Source organism: Pyrgilauda ruficollis, unplaced genomic scaffold (genome assembly GCF_017590135.1).
Source record: "Pyrgilauda ruficollis isolate IOZ18807 unplaced genomic scaffold, ASM1759013v1 scaffold56, whole genome shotgun sequence".
NCBI lineage: Eukaryota > Metazoa > Chordata > Aves > Passeriformes > Passeridae > Pyrgilauda > Pyrgilauda ruficollis.
In genome coordinates, this window is record NW_024527266.1 from 3,336,027 (window position 1) to 3,357,648 (window position 21,622).

The window sequence follows — 21,622 nt, forward strand, 5'->3', positions numbered from 1 at the left end:
CAAAACCTGTCAGGGAGCTGGAAGAGAAGTGACTTGCCTGGAGTCACAGGACAAGAAAATGAGGCTGAGTCATACACATGACTTAATCTGCCATTTTAAAAGGATGGAAAAGGTGCTTTTTAGGATATGAACACTTCTGTGAGACATCTGCAGGCTTCTTGGAGACAGTATTTGGAAAGCAGTCGCTCATTTTAGCTCGCCTCTGGTGGCACAGTTGGTACGGGACTGCATGTCAAGGAGACATCACATCTCCTGCGAGCAGGAGGAGTTCCAGGCTGCCCCTTGTGTGGGCTTGGAATGGCAGAAGGGATTGGAGCAGCATCTCCGCCTGTTCCAAGTGGCTTGCGAAAACTTCCCCACCCTCTGCCGGTGGGATGTTAAGGGCACCTTTTCCAAGCCATTTCTTAGCCAAGTCAGGAAACCAAGCAACAAAACCCAGGGCCCTGTGCCATCATCAGCACACCACAGCAGTGCTCACGGGGTCCCCATCCCAAACATCGAGCAGTTTTTATAAGTACCAAAATCCAACCCTGGGAGAACAAGGCTTTGTCTATACAGAGGGAGCGGCTGGCGCAGCTTTTGAAAATTGTATTATTCCGCAATAGCTATTCCAGAAGAGCACTTAGGCAGACAGCCCTTTAAAGGTGAATTCCTTCACAAAGTATGCTTTTATTCCAGAACAGAATGCAGAGTGTGGCCCTTCTGGTGCTGCTGAGCAGCTCTGCAGCAGAAAATACCTCACTCTGTAAACTACCTTCCCTTCATTATCCTTTTAGTTGTGAAATGGTTCTCAGAAAGGTCAATGAATGCACAGAATCTTAAGACCATTTCCCACTCTGAAGAGCTGCTCTGGGCCATAAATTGCATTCTGCAACTTCAAAACATTGTATGATCATTAATTGCTCATTTGGCTTCCAGCTGGTGTTGTACAATAACCCCGCAGAGCCCATCCTGTCAGACATTGGCCCAAGTGAGTAGAGGCATCCCTCAGTTTTCTTCCATTTTACAGGTTCTGCTGCTGACCAATGCATTTCCATCCCTGAGGAACGTACTGGAATGAGACACACCCCTGTGATGTGCATTTCCTCTCACTCGAGATCTTGTACCTCTTTGGACAAGAACCAAGTCAAACCATTACCATAAAATATTAAGTATCCAGCTGATTTTTTTTCATCCTCACAAACTTCATCCATGGTTACAATAGGGACATCGTGAGGGTTTTTGTTGTTGTTGAGGTTTTGTTTTCCATCTCTGGTCAGAGCTAAGATGAGCTGCAAAAGTTCTGTGCATACAATGGGACTCAGGGAAGGAGTGGCAAAATATCAGATCAGCCAAGCTCTGAAATTTAGACTGAAGTAACAGGAGAGCTTTGTTGTTAAAATGGAATCACTGGAAGGAATAGAGATGGTACTGGGGGACTGAGTTATGTCTCCATTGCAGTCTTGAGATTCTTAGGCTAAGCCTTGACAAAAGTATTCAATACTACAGTATTGGGAGTGATCCTGCGTTTAAAAGGCACATTAAAAGGTAGATTTTGCTACTTTGAGTTAATCACTCAGGATATGTTATAGGATTAGAGACCTCCCTTCTGTCTATCAAGATGTGCAGTCCAGACCGTGGTGCAGCATTGCAGCTATGAAGGAAGTGGTGAATTAAGAGGGCTGTGCCCACTGGCATTAAAGAGATGTCAGGTCAAGTCAGGAACACAACAGATTGTATGTGCTGGAAAAGAAGATAACAGTAATATCAAAACACCAACTGGAGAGTTCAGGAATGGGTATTTTTCTAAGTGAGAGATAAATAATCTGTATGTCAACTATACAAACACAGTAAGTGATAGCAGTCCAAGCCCCACAAGATTCACTATTTTTATAGGTGATTGTGAAATTAGAAATTCTTTATATATATAATTAAGAATGACATGATTTAGGAAAAAAAAGCAAACTGGAAAAAACAAGGCTACTTGAAAATTTTGCAAAACCTAAACTGAGTTAGAGGATTTATGGAGACAATCATCCATGTATCACATGTGATCTATCAAAAAGACAAAGGAGATTTAAAAAAAAAAACCTGTCCATTTTGAGAATGCACAAGGAATTTTTTATTTAAGATAATAAAACAAACTAGTAATAGAGAACAATAGAACTGAAAGAGACATCAGGAGATTATCTATCTCAAAGCAGAGTCTGATGTTTGTTTGGCTGGGGAGGCTGTGGATTTTCTTTTATCTTTTGAGAAAGAGTTAGACAATTTCAGTCCTTGCCTATCCTTGTCATTACCCTTGTTGTCTACCCTTCCCTGTGCCATGCATGTAAAAAACATGCAATATTTGAGCTAATTTCTACTTTTAAAAGTTTAGGTAACAGAGACTCTAATTCTTGCATGGTTTTTTCTACCCCAAAAGAGAAAAAAATGCCAGCATTTTCAGTTCTAAAAAACCACCCAAACATGATGGAGTATGTGGTAGTGTGTGCAGCTTGCTCTTACCTGCTCGTGACTTTTGGAGCTGAAACACGCAACCCTGGAATATGATATTGCCACTCTCAGTAATTTGTCATAAACTTTGTACTGAATGTGCAAGGCCTCAGGACTGAGAATTGTCAGGTTTGCTTTGTTTGAACTTCTCTCAACCCTTCTGTATCTTTTCCTTGGTTAGCTGTGACAGCAGTTTCCATAATTAACCGGGTCTATGGCTAATTTGTTTTTCTTCTGTTTATCTGTGTGTGGTACAACCATCATTTTATATAAACAAAAGTAACAAACAGTTATTCTGTGTAGAAAAAGAGACTTATGACTAGCACAGCGATGCAGCACAGAGAAATGCAGGCATGGAGCAATAGCAGAAGCCTTGGGAAGTGGGGGCACGAGATTTGCTGAGGAATACAGGGATATAAAGGCAGCAGGCAAGGCACAGGCTTGGCTGGCCTGATGGCTGTGATCACCAGTGATCAGTCAAAGAAAAGCTGAGCTGAAGCTGGATTTAGGGGTAACAAAGAGAAATAAAAAAGAAGAAAAAAAAGTAACATTCATAATAGACACTACATACCATAAAATCAGATGTAGTGTGGTGCTGGCAGGTGTAGGTGCAGCAAAGCTGGGGCCCTGCCAGGATCACCTTGCCATGCCTTTTCCAGCCCCAGTGTTCCTGGAGCTGTAGGCTCTTTGACTCTCTCAACCCTAAACTTAATCCTAACCACTGCCCTAACCCTTTGAGCACATTTCTAACCTATGCTAATAGATATTTTTTAAAATATGTCTTTTTAAAGCAGCTTTCTCATTTTTAACACTTCTTTCTACTTGAGCAACTGATGCTGCAGCCTTTTACAGTTTATCAGTCTCTGCACAAAACAAAACCAAAAAAAAAATAAAAAATCTCTATTTTAATCGCTATTGAAAAAAACCCAAAATGCAGTTGGTAAAATATATTACTCTGAATCATGAAATGTATACTTTGGGAAGTGCAGGTCTTTTTTTAAACTGTGAGAGCTTTCTAAACAGCTGTTGCAAATGCCAAAATAACTGCTCTTTACTAAATCCACATGCATAGATTTTTGTTCTGGAATAAATGCACCTTGTTCTACTTCAGCTTAATATTAACTTTATGATAAACAGAAGTAACAGACTAATTATGAAATAAGACTGCCCACATATGTAGCTAAGTGGGAGTAGTAATTGCAATTGCATATATCTTTGTTCATTTGAATTACCTCCAAGATCAGATAAAAGTAGGATGAAGAAAGCAATAATAAAACTTATTTGATATTAAACTGTTATCAGTCTTCAGATGTGGTGACAATGCCTCTGACAAGCTTGCATTTGAATCAAAGCTCAGTCACAGCCCTGGTTAAAGTCCATGGTGGATATCTTCATTTCACTAAGTAAACCAGAAGAATTGACTAAACAATCCTCTGCTCACAGATTAAACGGGAAGCCATTCCCCAAGGGAATGAGGTACATCACATGGCCGGTCCCTGGCACCAGGGGCCTGATCAGAGTACAGAGCATGGCCATGCTCCTACACTGCCCTAAGTAATGCCCCATGTTCCAGCTCTCAGAGTGAGCCTGAGCTTAGCTTTAACCCAGCAAGGCACTATGATTTGCTTTTCTCCTGTTTGTATTCCCTCTGGTGCTTAGCTGAACAGTAAAAAAGGAAAGATGGAATCAGGCAGCTGGGAGATGAGGGAGAGAGACAGGGAAAGACTGCCTTGGCACAGTGCTGGATCAGTTTTGCCATTTGGTGGACTGTCACCATTCCTGTAGACAGAGGGACTTCTCTGGGACTGAATGCAAATACAGGGGGTAGAATTTGTCTGGCAGCAGCTGAACACATTGGTGCCTAATGAAAAATGAGAGAGAAGGAACAAGGATTTGTTGCAGGAAGCTGAGTCAGAAAACTTGATTAAACTGCAATAACTCATGAGAAAGGGAGTTAAAACAAGAAAATGTTTCAGTGCTGCAGAACATAGGCCTTTGTGCGTGTATTCTTCACAAAGAGATTCTGACTTCTAATGCAAACGAAGTTGGAAGTACTGCTAATACTGTCTTAACTGTTATGGCCAAAAGAGTCAATGCTTCTTTAACTTATTCACACACTAGCACTGGAAATTGGTCTGAAAAAGGCATGAAGCAAAGCAGCATTATGCAGCAAACATAGGACAGCAGAGTTTTCAGTGTTACAGCTGAAAAAAGCATAATTCATTGAATGTCTTTTTCTCCCCTTTAATGCATTCCAGCTCAAAGAAGCTGAGTGCTTCTGTTGTCAAGTAGGGTGAATAATGACTTTGAGTACACTGCTCTGTTTTGTACTCAGGACAACATTTTCATTAGCATGATTCAGAAAGAAGAATGTATTTAAAGTGCAGCTGATAGAAAATTTTAAATTTCTAGGTCATGGCAGATTTCACTGGTCACATAAAAAATGATGCATTAAAGAAAAAACATTTTTAAATTCACATTTGGAAGAAATTCAGCACTGGTATTTAAGACACTTCTTCATAAAAAAAAAAAAAAAAAAACAAAAAAAAACCAAAAAAAACCCAAAAAAAAAGCTGTTGCAAAACCACACCAAACTTTGAAGAGCCTTTGCTTGAAAAACTAATAAATTTAACAGTTTTTCCACATTCCTTATCAGTTTGGAAAAGCTCAGGTTTTCTAGCTTAGCTCTCAGTTGGTATCAGCTTTCCTTTTAAACCAATCGTGCTGCAGAACTGAACATGCTCCTCCTTTGGCCAGTTTTCTTCTCTTGGCTTTGCCTGCTGCTTCCAATTGAGTTTGTATGTAAACCACAGATAAAAACCCCAATCTTGCTCCATTTGTATCCCATATGTTTGCCAGGCTGTTGGCCACGAGAGATCATAAGCAGTTTGTTTTTCAAACCTCAAAACTTGGATAGGCATTGAGTGCATCATCATACAGTTATTTTTACATTAGAATAATATTTAAAGTCTTAGGAATTGTAATTGGCTTTAAAATACTGCTTCCTTGATTTTGCTACAATAGAGCCTTATTTTTCTGTAATGGTCTGGCTAATAATTTTCTTCAATCTCAAACCTTTAAACTTCAGGGATTCATTAGCCTGATTATTCTTTTTTAAGCCATTGTTCTTTCTTCCATGGATTACCATGGTTTCTTTACCAGCCTTACTGGAAGTGAGTTCTTTATTAAACACTTCTCTGTCCATATCTGAAAAAAAAAAGCTGTTGATCTGTCCTTCTCATGCTTTTGCTGAATTGGTGATTATAAATGACATATTTGTGTTTCTGAAACTCTGTGCAGCTGCACAACTCCTACTCAATAACAACTCCCACTGGGGTTCAACATACCCCAGTACTTTCTACTGCAGTCTTTCTTCCTATTTTGTCTGTCCTGCACTGTTGTTCTTTCACTGGATTATTAAGGCAGCACTTCCTGTTTTAACAGTCAGGCAATCCAAGACAGAGCAATAGGTCAGAGTTTCTGAGACCAGAGTTCACACATGATCTCTGTCCTTTGGGCAATGAGCATCAAACAAGGAGGAAGTTATAAGACACTCAAATATTTGATTTCAAGGTTGTATTCAGTACTGAACTGCAGCCATGAGATGTCCTAACTGACCAGCCACACTTCCCCAACCTCAGCTATCACATGTGCTGATGCAACAGAAGCAAACTGGAGATAAGAAGCTGAAGAGAACAACAACCATCTTTCATCCCAGGCATTTGTTAGAAATGACTGAGTGGTCTTGAAGAACATTTTCTAAAGTAAAAGCATCTACAGATCAGCTCAGGATTTTGAATTGTCTGGGTGAAGGACATTCCTGGGTATCGCCTCAGGAGGAATTCAAATGTATTTGAAAGGATAGGGGACCTGCTTCCACAGAAAGGAGTAATATCTTCTCACCCATTCTCAGGAAGACAAAAGGGTTTAAGTGGTAATGGGTATGGACCTTACTAGCTTAGGGGTAGAACCTGTGAGAAAAACTAACAAAAAAGCAACACTAAAATGTGCAAAGCAATCCCACTTCCACACTGCCTTTACATGAGCAACTGCCCTTAAGAATTTTTTTTTTTTTTTTTTGTATCACAGGGTGTATATGGGTGCCAACAAATCAGCTATGTCAGCAGGAGAGAGAAAAATTAACTCAGTCTATGACATCATGGTCTACCCTGCGTCACCTCTCTGGGATGAGGTGCTATTTTAGTCCTCTCATTTCAAACATATGTTGAGACTGCTTCCAAATGCTTTCCTTCTTATCCTTTTCAAGCTTTGCATCTTGGGTGTGGGGATCTGAAATACTCAATATTAGCAGTCCAGATTCTCTGCACTTAGCACATGTCAGTGAATCCAAAACCTAAGGAAGCTATTTGGACTACTTAGGCACACAAAGGAACACACACACACACAAGCAGTTTTGATGGGTTCCAGCTGTCTGGGATTGACAAACACATACCCATCTGTGTATACACACTCTCCTTCATACATGGGGAGCATGTATTATAGCATAGTAAAGGCCTTCACAACAACAAGCCTGAAAATTCTTAGTAAAACAAATATCGTTTAATTTTTTTTCCCAGTTGCATACCTGGAAAAGCCACTGGCTTATATTTTACTTGTTTGGACTTAGAAGATTTGCTTGTTTGATGAGGATGGTACTTGCTAGAATCTTGTCCAAGTCTCAGTTCCTTCAAGAGAAATGAAGGCTAGAAAAAAATTTCAGTAATTTACCATATTATTAGGGTTAATGCCTTAATTCTCATGCATTCCCTTTAAAAAGTCTGGCCCGTCCCCAAGTTAAACATAGCTATCTCTAGGGCAAAATACAGCAGCACTAGTGCTAGCTGCACCACGCTGCAGTCATGGAAAAAGGAATAAAAGCATCCTCTCCTGTTGAAATGGCAGGAGAAATTTCAGGGTCATAGAAGGCAATTGTGGTCTTGCAAAATAGCTATGGCACCAGGGAATGTCCTTATCTAGTGAAAAGCAACTGATGGAATTATTCCATAAAGCTCACAGCCAAGTCGGCTGTCTGCAACAGAAACAAGTTTGGAATGTTTCTTCCTTCAAGATTTATTGACTCCATAAATTGCTTTCACAAAATTAACAAATCACAACACACTTGTGCGTTTCAGTCTGCCAGCCTGGATAGAAAATGACACTAGCATCACATGGTTACTGTATTTTTCTAAGACAGATTTATAAGCAAATTAATTTCTCCCAAATTCCACTCCCTGCATTATTCCTTAGTGAAATATGTTTCCTCCTTGCCACTCCACGGTGACAAAGCAGCACCAGTCAAAGGGCTTTTTTTAACATGCTGTAATGGCAATGCCCTGCCTGTGGCAAGAGGAATGTGGCTGGCAGCATGGCAGTATCACTGGGATGATACTTAAACATAAACAAGGGATTCAAAAAAATAAAAAGTGACCTGATTCCATCAGCATTGCTCTAATAGTGACTATTAAAAGAAAAAAAGTAAACGAAACTGAATTCAGCTTGGTCAAGAGAAGCCAAAGATTTTGCTTCCACTTGTTGATAGATATGTGGCAGCACAAACTTTCATTACAAAAATATGTGGAAGTCAGCAAGTTGAAAACTGGGTAAATTGTGTTTTACACTGAGAAAAGTCATTGGCAGCATGAGTAAATATAAAAGAAAATGTTTACTATATCTAATTTCAGATTTTAAGGAGAATAGCTTGCTCTCCTGCCAGCTTGTTTTCAAGGGCTCTGGATTTTATCCGAGCAGACAGACTTGTGACTGATCACCTATTCCTTCTCACCCCACCTCCCCTCCCTGCTTCAATGTACAGTACAGGAAAATTCCCAATGTGTGTAACAATATAGGCATTGTTCTTAACTTCAATTTAAGAGCAATATAATTCAGCTTAGTTCCAAAGCATTTGTAGTGAAATAAATGTTTGACTCAATGAACACCAGCTTTGAAAATCCTCACAGGCTTCTGTATCCGGTTCAGTGTTCCCAGCCTCTGACTCAATGCAGCCTGTGTGCATTTACCATTACCAGTCCTTCCACTGCTCTTACTTCTATGCTGCTTTGCCCAAATATCCTTCCCTTGCTTTTTCCCCTTCTCCCATGCTCTCTTTGCTCCCTGTGCTTGGAGCTTTTCCCTTTTTTGTGTGACAAATAAGCATTTTTCCTTTTTCCTAAAACACTAACGAGAAACATGTCAAAATTTCCTGTGGTTTTCTATTAGACATTTGAAAGCAATTTGCTACACTCTACCTAGCTACAGTGGTCATGCTGTTGCATTATACTCCACCATCCAGGTTATTCAGGTCTCAAGATATCAAACCAGGAATTAAATCAGGCGCTTATAATTAAGCAGTAAAATTTGAGTGGTGGGCACCTGCAGTTCCCATTGACTGCAAAATAAGTGCTTATTATGGAGCATTTTGGAAAGTGTCACTACTTACCGAGGGCATTTGGACATTTAAATTTAAATTAGGACATTTGTTTTGGATACTGCAATCCCCATTTTTTACTGGCAGATTATCCTTTTTTTGCAGCCCACTGCACACTGGTTCACCTGTCCCAATTTCGATTACAAGCTTTCCCGTGTTCTACAAAAGGCTTGACATCCTTAACATGATCTCTGGCAACAAGTTATCACTACCAGTTGTTTAGTCTTGGAACTGAAGTAGCACATTACTTCAACTGTAAATGAATGAATGAATTGTGAGAACAGCCTGTCTGCTGACCCATGAAAACAATTTCCCTTTCTTTCAGAGTGACAAGATTTAAATCTTCAGAGACTCATATTTTCATTTACTTTTATTTCCAAAATGAATCAAATTACACAGATGTGTGAGCTGGGAACCGGTTTCTAAATATGACACGCCTTCCCTCCCATTAAAAAGATGAGATTCTTTACAATATTTAAGCACTTGGTGTGTAAGTCAAAGTTAAGTATAATTTTCCCTGTACCACATTCTTCCCTTGCTTCTTTTCTAAAGGAAATGTCTGCTGTATCTTGGATCTTGGCTAGTGAGTACAATATAGGCAGTGAGTGTTGCATGGGGAATGGTGACCTGCAACAAATAAGAATCCTTGAACAGCAGAGAAAGTGCAGTGTGGGCATAGTGTTTGAAATTAGGGTGATAGAACACCTGCCGAGGACTTCAAGCAAGTCTGTCTGAATGGTTACAGAGCAACTCCTGTTTCATGTCATCTGACAAATTGATGAAAAAAAAAAAAAAATCCAACAAACCCAAACTGACACCCTTTTCAGTTATAGTAACAAGATGAAAAGTGTTGAGGAACACATTCAATGCTGGTAGCTCGGTGTGCAGCTGCAGCGTCAGCCGCAGGTTGGGCTCTGGGCCATGAGAGCCCCAGGAACTGGCGCTGACCCTCGGCACAACAGAGGGCACAGGACCTGTGGCACAGCCAGGTGACCGGACACTGAGACACAGCAGGAGCCGAGGACTCAGCAGGAAGAGCCAGGACTTTGTCACACGCAGACTGGGAGGGTATAAAACCCAGGGCTTTCTTTGGGGTCCCTTCTTGGAGGCACCCAGCTTGAGCTGCTATTATTTTGCTGCACCATGGTTAAATTATTTTAAGGATCCAGGAGACTCTAAGGGAAATCCTGGCTCAAGCCAATAAGGAAACCTGGTCTGACTGTGGGAGTGTGGGGGCTGTAGGGAGTCAAGTGAGGCACCCACTGGGTCACTGGAGCTGCCAACTGAGAAAGGGCCTCAGTCCCAGGGTGACTGACGGAGTGGCTTCTGGATGGTCAGACTGGGATAGTTTCCTTAAGAGCAATGAATACTTTTGATGAAGGCCTGAGCTTCTGTGACACATCCACTTACTGGCCACACATATTTGTGAATGTATTTTTATCCTGCATTCCTTCCAGTCTTACCAGTCTTCTCTGAACTGCTTGTCATCTTGAAGGAATCTGGGGAAGGAAGGCAGAATGACAAACACAGTTCCTAAGTTTAGAATCCAAGACTTAGCTTATATTTTATTTTCAGTTTTGGAGAAAGAGCACCCTCCACTATGGTTCATTTTGCTTGGGCATTTAATGCAAATTCAAAATTTATACTTTCAGGATTGTGAACCAATGAGCTTTAGTGCTGGTGAACACGCTTGACACTGTGCAGCTACTTGTATGACAGTTGTTGACCTACCAAGATCACCTTCTGCCTGGTTCATGTCTCGTGTTTGCATCCCATGCTACCCCAGGGAACAACACAGAACAGGAAACCAAAACCAACCAGATCTCCCATTTAATGCTGTAAATACTCCTGTACCTTGCTTTCACAGGTCTCATAGGAATGGGTTCTAAATTGGCATCCTGGAGTAGTGCAGACCATTGCTGAGCTGTCATCTGCATTCCTCAAAAGCCTGAAAAGCAATGTCATCTGCATAGGAGCTGGCAGCAGATACCCAAAAGGACTTTCTGGGCCACATGGTCCATTGTCATGTTGTTGCAGAATCCACATCATCTAAAGACCACATAACTTCCAATTTTTGCATTTGATAAGAGGCCATCCACAGGCATACCTTTCTAACACAAAGAATTAGTGTAGAGTAAGACCTGGGGGGAAAAAAGACCACCCAGGTTGGATAAAAAATTCTTATTTTGGTTAGCAGGGTCTAGGGAGAATGCTTACCTCAGTGTTCTTATGACTCTCTCTTTGATGACAGCAGTTTGCTCATCTTGAATTTTTCTGGTTCCAACTGGGAATAGTCCCAGTTAGTGTAGCTTCTTGGAGCTTCTTGGAGTGTGTCTAAGTGAAGGTATAGAAGGAATGGTGAAAGAACTTGGAAGAGGAAAGAATACTCAGCACTTCTCTCCCACCTTCATAGCATGTTATACACACTGAGCTTCACAGAATCTCATGATGCAGTCCACGATACACAAGTGTGCTTGTTTGTACAGGCAAAGCACAGCTGATGCTCTTCTGAGGCCTGAGATGAAACTACCTTGGCAGGGAATTTAGAATCCAGGCCCTGTTTGCTCTCCCTAAGAAGCAACACAGCAGAGCAGACCAAAGGCCAAACATCTTGTGTCCAGCAGCTGCCAGTGGTGAAGGGTTACAACAGCACCAAACACCAACCCACACAGAGAGATGCTTGAGACCCTTTCCCTGGTATTCCCTTTTCCTGAATCTGCTCATCAGGAATGTACAGACTGGAGGCTTAAGTTTCATCGTTTCCTGGAAAGGACATCTTAAGTGAGCCGTGGAAACAGATGACTGTGAAAGTAAGAGACAAGGAAAAGTCTGAAATACAGATGTGGAAGCAAGCAAAGAGTAGCCAGGTAATAGGAACAGAGTGAAATAAAGCTTAACACAAGCTTTCACTGCTATGTGGGCTGCATATGTACTTTAGACCTTTGGTCTCCCAGTCACCAAGGACAGCCTCGTGGCAAACTCTGTCAGGAAGCAATGGCTTCTCTCCCGAGCATGTGAGTGGCTCAGCTGCCTGTGTATTTGTGTGCAAATCACTCCTTCAAGTGAACAGTGTGCAAATCACTCCTTCAAGTGAACAGTGTGGCCACAATGGTGGGCAATGATTGGAAAACCTTCTCAGAGGTCTGGGAACTTTGCATATTTCATGCACGCCTTCATTTACCCTTTTTTTTCTTCTTAGAGCAGAGGATACATGTTTTCCACTTTCGTCCATATTAGGGAGGCCAAAGTACACAAATGTAAACATGTTGTATGTATGTGTGAATTCAGGGAAGGAGGGCAGGAACTGAGTTTGAAAGACAAGGGGTAACTCAGTTAGCAACTGAGGGTAACTTACAGCTTGCAGGAGCTAGCTGCATTTCCTGACAGGAGCAAAACTGTTCTCACCTATCATCCATTCTGAAATTGCATTGCAAAGCTGTGTCTTGCACTCATTCGTACTGAAACATGACCGGGGGAAACAAGCACAGAAGCAGATACACAAGGCTTGACTCAGCAGTGAAGAGAAAAATAAATAGGGTTTAAGGAAAAAATAATGACAACTCTACATTCTTTTTAGTCAAGAGATCATATATACAGTGCTCTTTTGAATAACTAAGTCTACATTTCAGCCAAGGTAATGACTGCAGCTTTGAAAAGCCAGTAGGGAAAAAGTACGTGATTTGGTAAAAAAATAAGGATAAAAACATTTCACCTTCCTCCTTTCTTTAAAGGTCTGGTTAGCAAAATAGAACAATCAGAAAGAGAGTTAGTGCAGATATTTAGAACTTTTAGGACACTGTAAAAGGCAGCTGAGAAAAGTGAAAGAGAATTAAGAACCTGTGAATAAGTAAGTAGCTAAAAGAGAAGGCAGAGGCAAAGGAGGTGAAGGCATACTGTTGGCTGATAGAGGGCACACATGAGGGATGAGAAATATAACCTGTGCTTTACTGCATTTTATTATTTTTTAGGTTACTAAGATCTATCCAGAAGACAGAGGCATGAACTTTTCTGGCTATCACTCAGCTATTCAATGAAGGGTACCACCTGTGACGGACGCTCCATTATCTCCAAAAGTCATGGCATCCATGATAGTTGGATATTAGGATGCTTGCAAGAATGAATTAATAGATGCTTGCACAGTACTCTGAAAATCTCAATTTATAGGATAAGCATTCATTTCAGATTACTTTTGTGCGAATGGGTTTCTCCTCTTCACTCTCCTTGTGTTTTCTTTGCCTAGCTATAAGCGCTGGAATGAGGGCCTCCTGGTGGTGGAATCTGTGACAGGCGGGAGGAGAGCACATTTCTTAACAAAGCAGTGAAACGGCTGTTCTTTTACCTCTTGAGTTAGCTGTAATGAAATAAAGAAACAGAGAGAGAAAAAGAAGTGTCGGCTTTGTCAACAAAATATAGGTGAGGTATTTAATATCTAGGATTCTAAAAGAAGGGACATCTTTAACTGCACAGTACTGAGGCAACAAGAATTACCTCATGCTGAAAAATTTAATTGGGCAGGGAATTAATTTCAATATGCCAAAAAAGGGTTTTAAACTCAGCCTCATTTAGCCCACCAGGTGTTACCGATAGGTAAGGCTTTATAAATCCTATATATTCGTAACAACCAGGCAATGGAGCAACTTTCAATACAACTAAAATAAATACTCAGAGTAAGCCTAGAGTAAGTCTACAGAATTCACCAGTCAATGGGGTTTCCCTGTAATTACTGATATAACAGAGAACAATAATAATCCCCCAGCGTACATGAAAAAAAAAAGAGAAACACTATGGAGTTAAAAGCAGCTCTGAGAACATCTAAGCTATAGATTCTCTATCACTTTTGAGCCAAAAAAGCTGAAGAAGATGCTCCAAATTAGGCTACCAAGAACAGCTTGGGTCTATTCCAAAATTTCCACACTGCCATGTGCTACAGCCCTATCTTCATCCTGTCAATCTCTCAGCCTTCCACCAGTGTTCTCAAAGATGTCCTCCTGGGAACACAGGCAGCTTCCTTACACAACGACTGTAACATACAGGTTCTTCACCATTTCACGGGCTTTTGCACTTCCTAAGTGACCTCTGTAGTTATTGTCCTGGGAGAAAGACTGTGTGCTAGGTGTTCTTTTCCCCATAGAGTGACAGGAACAGAAGGATGCATACTACTACACCATAATGCTCTTAACATAGCTGAAAATCACATGTCAAACTATATATAAATATATATATGTATGTATTTGCAATGTACTGAGAGACAATGCTAGAAACAGCAACAGTCAGTTCTTGTCTCGGTACCTACCTGATGTAGGTGGAGAAACAATGATGAAAAGCTGCTGCCAAAATACCCTGGGAGGTTGGTGCAGCAAGGAAATTCCACAGCATTTTTCAAGGAAATGGAGTCTGGTGAGAAATTAAATTTTGTCAAACCATGCCGAAGAAGAAAGATTCCTGAAGCAAATCACAGCAGAAACCATGACACTGAACCTCCTTCTCTTAGACTCCAGGAGAATATTTCTGAACACTTGTTGACAAGCCCTACCAACTATGAGACCATTCCCACAGACATTTTTTTAAATTATTCACCGTGGGTGCAGCAACGAGGCACAGAAGGAAGCATTCACCTCCCGTGCCAAGGCAGTGGGGATGGGCTGCCCGGCTTTTTCCAAGTCTCTGCTCCACAGAAAGAGGCAGTAAGGGAATCACTCTGAGACCCCAGATGCATGAGACAGTTTAGTTTACAATAATGACACTGTATTTCAATACTCATCCTCATACAATTACAATACTCATCCTGCTCAGCACAAGGAGAACTCAAGCAACAACTGTGCTGAAACATACAGGTTTCTTCTAGGAAGGTGAACATCACAGAAAAAACCACCCCCACCAAACTGAGCTCAGTCCCTCACTATTCTGTATGGTTCTTGGCTCTTATAAGCACCCAGGTGAGCTGCCTTTATGTTCTCATTTCAAAATTGTAATTCTACATGCTCTCAGCTTTCCTTCCAAAGTTCTTGCCCTCATTTGTCTGGACCTTCCTTTCACCTTTCTTACCCAATATATGCACACACGTGTGGGTATTAAATGGTGATAGAAGCCACAACTACTTCACAAAGGCCTTGCTCTGAACAGCGAGTTTTTATTCCACCTTTAAGGGTGTCGACTTCCCACCCCACACTCCATTATTATCACTTTTCTTATTGCAAAAATCACTGCTTTCCAGTGCACAGACTCTGCTTTACTGAGTCTGAAAGCAACTGTTTTTATAGCATGTGTCCTGCAAGAAACAGATATTGGTTAGCTGGACTACCAAAAGATACAGCAGCACCAGAAATTTTTCTTGTCTCAAGTCACCAGATTTAACTGTGCTATTTTTCCAATTCTCATTCCAAGTGAGCAATTTTCTGGTTCACTTAAGGCAGGGTACCAGTTAAGCACTCTGGGAATGAAGTCTGTTAGATTTTTTTTTTTTCCTGGAGTACTAATACATGTACAAACAAAATCAAAATGTAGGTGATTCTCTTCTTTTCTTCTCCTTTTATCTGCCTGCCCCCCCCCCCCCTTTTTTTTTTCCTTGTCTCTATTTTTCCCTTTTAACTAAAGTCAGCATCTTAGTACATCATTAATCCAAAATTTTTCAGGAAAGCCCCAGGAAGTCCTCAACATAAGCTTTTTTAACAATGAAGCAAGTAACTTCAGATTGCTATTCTAACATGTTGGAGAATTATTTTATAGTTTAGGAGTGGCATTTTGCCTCTGTAACAGAAAAAGTGCTGGTGATACATGTTACATACCCATGCCATTCATTCAAAATACCCAAACCAACTGCCACTGCCATCTCCCATGGAATACAAGCCAGCAAGTAACACAGGGAATCTAAATTTATTCCACCATGTGCTGAAAGGGAGGGCTTTGCAATGTGCACAGAGAATCAGGATGCTGGGACTGCTACAAAGGAAGGTTTGTGAGGAGCTGCTGCTGCTGCGGAGTCAGTCCACTGTCCCTGGAGGTGTTTGAGGAAAGACTGGACATGGCACTTTAGTGTCACAGTCACGTCCACATGGTGGTGTTTGGCCAAAGACAGGACTTGAAGACCTCAGAGAGCTTTTCCAACCGAACTGACTCTGTGATTCTGTACCATTCTGCTCTCTCCAGCTCCTCAGCCATCATCCCCTGAACCCGAGCAGTCCAGGACTCCAGACCTCCTCCACTTCTTCTCCAGCGTTCAAAGCACGGAAGGGTTCTCTGCCTAATGGAGTTTAGTTATTTATCTGAAAAAAATAAACAAACAATCCCCACCAAAAACATTTTTAACAACTCTTCCAGGCGATTCGAGCATTTTAGGGAAGGTGTTAAGGAAAGCGGCGTCAATACTGCCCGAGTCTGACGCAGCCCGCGAGCAAGGCCGACCCCCAAGCCCGCCGCCCGGCACTCCGCCCCCGTCTCCCTCCAGCACAGGAGGCGGAGCGGAGCCGCGGATCCCATCGCCACGGCAACGCGGCGGCCGCAAACCGCTCCCGGGACACGCGGCGGATCCCACCGGCGGCGGACACGAGCGCCGGGAGCGGGCGCGGCCCGACGGAGAGGTGCGGCCCCCCGGAATTAAGGCGAAGCTCGATGGAACAGCCCGGCCCAACCGCCCCCGCACCGCGGGGCTGACCCTACCACTGCGGCGCGGGGGGGATGGGGGCTGGGGGGCATTCTTCATCGGCTCCGCTCTTGCCGAGCCCGCTGCTTTGGCCAGTGAGATGCCGGGAGGGAAAACAGAACAAAGGAGCATCCCGGTGGTGGCCCGTGCGGGGCATGCCGCTCCGCGGGGCCCCCTTTCCAGCTCCTCGGCGTGCCCGTGGGGTGGTACGGCCCGTGCCCCCCCGAGGTGCCGGGCCGCGCGGCGCCGGCGGTACCGGCCGGGGGCGGGGGGCGGGGGTGACACCTCGCACCGTCGTCCTCCGTCCCCGCCCGGCTCGGTCACGTGGCGCTGGAGGTGCGAGGGACGCGGCCGTGGAGGGCCGGTGCTGCCTGGTGGCGGTGGCGGGGTGGCGGCCTGGACCCCCCCAGATCGCTGTCTTGGCCTGAGAGCTGGGGGGCTCTGCCTGGGGAGAAGCTCAGTGGAGCGAATGCAGGGCTCTGCCCGGGGAGAATATGCCTGGGGAGAACAATGCTGCTCTCGGCCCACAGGCTCAGACCTGTTGTGTCTCTCCTGCTCCTTCAGGAGCCCGCCTTAGGCCTGGCCAGCAGCGTGCAATGCCTCTCTTTGGGAACTCCTTCAGCCCGAAGAAGACCCCCCCCAGGAAATGGGCCTCGCTGTCCAACCTGCACCTGGTGAGTGCCAGCACCTGCGGTTTGCTGCAGGAGCCATGTCTTGGTGGCAGGGGTGGGTGGCTCCTGCTGTGAGTGCCGTGGTCCTTACAAGGGCTCCCAGCTGCTCCTGGGGCAGGAAAAAGTTCTTCACCCAGAGGGTGATTGGGCTCTGGAACAGACTTCCCAGGGCAGTGGTCACAGCACCAAGCCTGACAGTTCAGGAAGTGTTCGCACAATACTCTCAGGCACATGGTGCAGCTCTTGGGGACTGTTCTCTGCAGGGCAAGGAGCTGGACTCAATAATCCTTGTGGGTTCTTTCCAACTCAGTATATTCTATTATTCCAACTGTGCTGCTTTCTTCCTGCAGTGCAGCACCATTCCTGATCACTGTGACTGTACATGAAGCTAGAAATGGAATAGCTCAGGGAAGAATCATCATCACCCCACCTGCAGTCCAGAACTGTGTCACTGAAAACTTCTCACCAGTGGTCTCCAAGTGCAGGGAGATGAGTGTGTAGGTGGGAGAAAGTGCAGGGATGGCAGTGAGAGGAACCAGTCCTCAACTGCAGCAGTACGTGACCAAAGTAGGGTTCCAGGCTCCAGGGCCATTTGGACCAGCATCTTCCACTGGAATGCCAGTTACTAAGAAGTGGGAGAGCAGGGGGTGGCTCTGGAATTCTGTGAAACTCTGAATGTGATCTTCTCCCTGCAGCTGGATAGATCCACCCGTGAGGTTGAGCTGGGCCTGGAATACGGCACCCCCTCAATGAACCTCGCTGGCCAGAGCCTGAAGTTCGAAAATGGCCACTGGGTTTCAGGTAGAGTACAGCTCAGCTTGCTCTGGTCTGAAGTAGCCACGGTTGGCTGACAATCTGTATTTTGACCTCCTTCTTTCCTCCAAGAATCAGGAGGCTTCGTGGGGGATCGCAGGGAACTGCAGCGCTTGCGCAAACGAAACCAGCAGCTAGAGGAAGAAAACAACCTACTTCGGCTGAAAGTGGACATCCTGCTGGACATGGTGAGCCTTTGCCCAACTCCTGCCTGCCCATAGCAGTGGGGATACCCAAGCAAAGGGTGCTGGGTCCCCTGAAAAAGGCTGTTCTCCATGCATCCACTTTCTGCTTTACCCTGTCGTGCAACACGGGTGTAATGGCCAAGTGACTGTGGGAGTAAAGCCTGATCCCCTCTGTGAAAACAGGGGAAGGTCCCCCCACATCAGAGCTTGTTGTGAACACTGTGGCTGAGGAGAGAGAAGCCCCTGCAGGTGCCATGTCTCCTGTTTCCCTTTCTGCACAGAATATGGCATTTTTCTTGCCACTCTGTCCTCTGCCCTAACTATGAAACTGAGTTACAGCCACTGTTTCTGGTCACAGAAGATTAAAGCTTCCAACTGCTGTCATGAGGGATGATACATCTATCCTATGTGTAAAACTCTGGATGAAAGAATTTCCAGGAAAATTCAGAATTTCCAGAAATTCAACCTTACCCAAAGATCACAGCTTTCATGCTTAAGATCTGGAGAGACATTCAGGGAAATAGAACACACGTCTATTCACAGTTAATAAGTGATTCGGCCTTTATGTCACTCTAAACAAATATTTTATTTCCTTACTCTTCATGTGTTTTAAAACTGGAAAATGGCTTTTGTGGCTGGAACACTTAGCAGAAGCACTAGCTGCTCTCCAGGTTTTTCACGGGATCTCAGTGAAACGTGACATGGCAGCTTCCCCTTGCTCAACAGGAACAAATTGCCTTGTGCAGGACCTTTCTTGTGGCTGTAAATCTCGGTTGTGCTGTGAAGCTGGAAAAGCCTCACAAGCTTTTAACTCCCTCCTGTTGTTGTTTGCTGTGCGTTCCAGCTCTCTGAGACCACCGCCGAGTCCCACCTCATGGAGAAGGAGCTGGAGGAGCTGAAGCAGCACAGCCGGAGGAAGAAGTGAACAAGAGATGGCCAGGCTGGTTCTGGGTCTTGGCCCACAGGATGCTGGGGCTGGCTTGGGCCTCCCAGCCATGTTGGTACGGTGTGGAGGTACTTTGTTTCACGGGACCACGAGCGCCGAGATGCCTCCAGCGTTGTGCGGTGCCGTGGGTACTTCTAATGGCTGCTTTGGCACGGCAGCGCTGTTATTAACACGAGTTTCCTCAGAGCACTTTACCTTGCTAGGTTTCCTCACCGCAGCCCAGCACGGGCGGGGCACGTCGGTCTCCTGAGGGCTCCTCCTCGCCTTCTCTGCTTACCGGAGCGGGGAGAGCCCTGCCCGCCCCCCCGGGAGCCCGCGGGTGCTTCTGCAAGCCTCACCGTCTCTGCCTTGGGCGAGCAGGATGCTGGAGTTGCTCGTTCTCGAGAGTTTTGCATATTTTATATAAAACCTTGCAATTAAAACCCGCTTTCTGAGGGTGTTTGTGACGCGTCGCGCTCTGCTGCGGGGGCCGGGGCGGAGGGCGGCCGCTGCTCCTCCGGGCCGCCAGGGGCCGCTGCCTCGCACGGGCTGGCTGGCGGGAGGGCGGCCGCGCTTCCGGCGGCGCTCTGGCCGCCGCTCCTTCCGTCCTGTCTGGTGGCGATGGCGGCCGCGGCGTCCCTGTCCCCGGAGGAGCTGCTGCCCAAGGGCGGCGCGGGCAAGGCCGAGGAGCTGGAGGACGAGCTCGACGAGGAGGAGGAGGACGACGAGGAGGTATCGGGGCAGGCGGCGGGGAAGGCCGGGCGGGCGCGGTGACCCCGCGGGGCGCGCAGGGCCGTGCGGCGGGGCCTGACGTGGTTGGTGTCGCCCGCAGCTGGACGAGACGCTGGCGGAGCGGCTGTGGGGACTCACGGAGATGTTCCCCGAGAGCGTCCGATCGGCGGCCGGGGCTACGTTCGACCTGTCGCTGACGATAGCGCAGAAGATGTACAGGTGAGGGGGCGGCGGGCCGGGCCGGAGCCCCTCGCAGCGGGCCCGGCGGGCGGAGCGGGGGCGCGGGCGGCTCCGCCGGCTTTCGCCGTGGCTTTGGCCGCTGGTAGCGCAGTGCGGGGCCTGCGGGGAGCGGCAGAATCACGGTTTTTGTTTATGGGCGGCTTGGGAAGGGCGGGGATAAGGGGACACCCCGGAGCTCGGGGTTGAATTTGGAGGCAAGCTTATGGCTGAGGCACGGAAGGGAAACGCGAGATTGTGCCAGTAAGAACTGATTCCTAGGGTTCTTTGTCCTTGACAGATTCTCTAGGGCAGCTCTGTGGATTGGGACCACCTCCTTCATGATTCTGGTTCTTCCTGTCGTCTTTGAAACCGAAAAACTGCAGATGGAGCAACAGCAGCAGCTGCAGCAGCGACAGGTGAGGCAGGAAGGCGCAGCCTGTCCCTGCGGAGCTGGCTGGCAGTGCCTGCACCTCCCGCTGGGAGCAGCGCTGGGCAGCCGGGCAGAGCGGTGCACTCTCCTAGACGCTGTGGCCTCGCTCATCCCACCAGCTTCTCTGGCTGGGTGTTCCAATTAGACAGTCCTGCTGATTCCCAGTGTTAGGCGGGTGGCAATGCCTGGCAAGCACAACCTGGCTTTTACCAGCCAAAATATGCTGTGAGGGGCTGAAACAGGCTGTGGTCGGGCACTGGCCTCGGCTGTTGCAGCAGGCGCGGGAATGGTGCTGCAAAGTGCCACCAATACCTGTGGGAGGGGGACAGCATGGCAAGAGATTTGTGTCCTTGAAACCCCTCAATCAATGGTTTTCTTTCCAGATCCTCCTCGGACCCAACACAGGGCTCTCAGGGGGAATGCCAGGGGCCCTGCCTCCGCTGTCTGGAAAAATCTAATTTGCGGAAGCTGAGTTGGATTCATATCAAGTGGGAAGACCTTGCGATTATGATATATTGAACTGTTGATTTGTTGGGCCAGGGCATTTTTTCTTTTTATTTTTGGTTCTCCTTTGGGACATTGACCTGTTCGTAACGAGGGAGGGAAGCCCCCCTATGGACCTGATGATGGCTCCTGTCTGCCCCTCTCCTTTAGAAATCATGAGTATTTCCTTTTATTCAATCACTTGCCATAACCAGTTACAGACTTGGACCGGGGGAGCTCCTCTGCCAGCTTCTTGTCCCCACAAAACACCCTGGGGCACAGGTCAGGCTTTGAAAAGCAGCAGGCAGACACAACAAATGCTTTCCTGCCTGATTTGGAGCTGAAGGACAGTGGTGGCAGGAAGTGTGACTTTCCCAGCAGAGGAAGGAGGGGTGCCGGTGGCAATCAATACCCCACGGAAAATACTCTTTGGGAAGATGCGTCTGCAGAAACACTTTCACTGCAGCTGTGTGTGTGTGAGAACCGAGGGAGCAGCAGGCCAGGTTTGAGACGATCACATCCACGCAGATTCTCTGCCTCATAAAGTAGAACAGACATCAGCTGCGTATTTTTTTGTATGGAATATTAAATAAATCCAACCTGAGCAGTGTGGTTTTAATAGATGT

The 21,622-nt window shown here is 45.6% G+C and overlaps 2 protein-coding genes across 4 annotated transcripts; both read left to right on the forward strand.

Moving 5' to 3' along the window:
* Positions 1–16,101: 16,101 nt before the first annotated feature.
* Positions 16,102–19,708, forward strand: CBY1 (chibby family member 1, beta catenin antagonist). Of its 3 annotated transcripts, XM_041481430.1 has the most exons (5): positions 16,102–16,476; positions 17,103–17,212; positions 17,905–18,010; positions 18,095–18,210; positions 19,052–19,708. In XM_041481430.1, the coding sequence occupies exons 2-5, from the start codon at positions 17,135–17,137 to the stop codon at positions 19,130–19,132; spliced, it is 381 nt and encodes a 126-aa protein (XP_041337364.1). In that variant the 5' UTR covers positions 16,102–16,476; positions 17,103–17,134; the 3' UTR covers positions 19,133–19,708. The 3 variants fall into 3 exon arrangements, with proteins under 3 accessions (XP_041337364.1, XP_041337361.1, XP_041337363.1); XM_041481427.1 differs by lacking the exon at positions 16,102–16,476 and having other exon boundaries at positions 16,594–17,212; positions 19,052–19,568; XM_041481429.1 differs by lacking the exon at positions 16,102–16,476 and having other exon boundaries at positions 16,594–17,212; positions 18,101–18,210; positions 19,052–19,568.
* TOMM22 (translocase of outer mitochondrial membrane 22) lies at positions 19,704–21,600 on the forward strand. Its single transcript, XM_041481431.1, has 4 exons — positions 19,704–19,864; positions 19,965–20,083; positions 20,382–20,499; positions 20,897–21,600. Exons 1-4 carry the CDS (start codon positions 19,754–19,756, stop codon positions 20,969–20,971), a joined length of 423 nt encoding a protein of 140 aa, XP_041337365.1. The 5' UTR covers positions 19,704–19,753; the 3' UTR covers positions 20,972–21,600.
* Positions 21,601–21,622: the final 22 nt, after the last annotated feature.

Coding starts and splice junctions, on each gene's coding strand:
- TOMM22 (XM_041481431.1), top strand. CDS start 19,754: ATGGCGGCCGCGGCGTCCCTGTCCCCGGAGGAGCTGCTGCCCAAGGGC. Junction 19,865..19,964: donor AGGAGGAGGACGACGAGGAG/GTATCGGGGCAG, acceptor TGTCGCCCGCAG/CTGGACGAGACGCTGGCGGA. Junction 20,084..20,381: donor ATAGCGCAGAAGATGTACAG/GTGAGGGGGCGG, acceptor TGTCCTTGACAG/ATTCTCTAGGGCAGCTCTGT.
- CBY1 (XM_041481427.1), top strand. CDS start 17,033: ATGCCTGGGGAGAACAATGCTGCTCTCGGCCCACAGGCTCAGACCTGT. Junction 17,213..17,904: donor CGCTGTCCAACCTGCACCTG/GTGAGTGCCAGC, acceptor TTCTCCCTGCAG/CTGGATAGATCCACCCGTGA. Junction 18,011..18,094: donor AAATGGCCACTGGGTTTCAG/GTAGAGTACAGC, acceptor CTTTCCTCCAAG/AATCAGGAGGCTTCGTGGGG.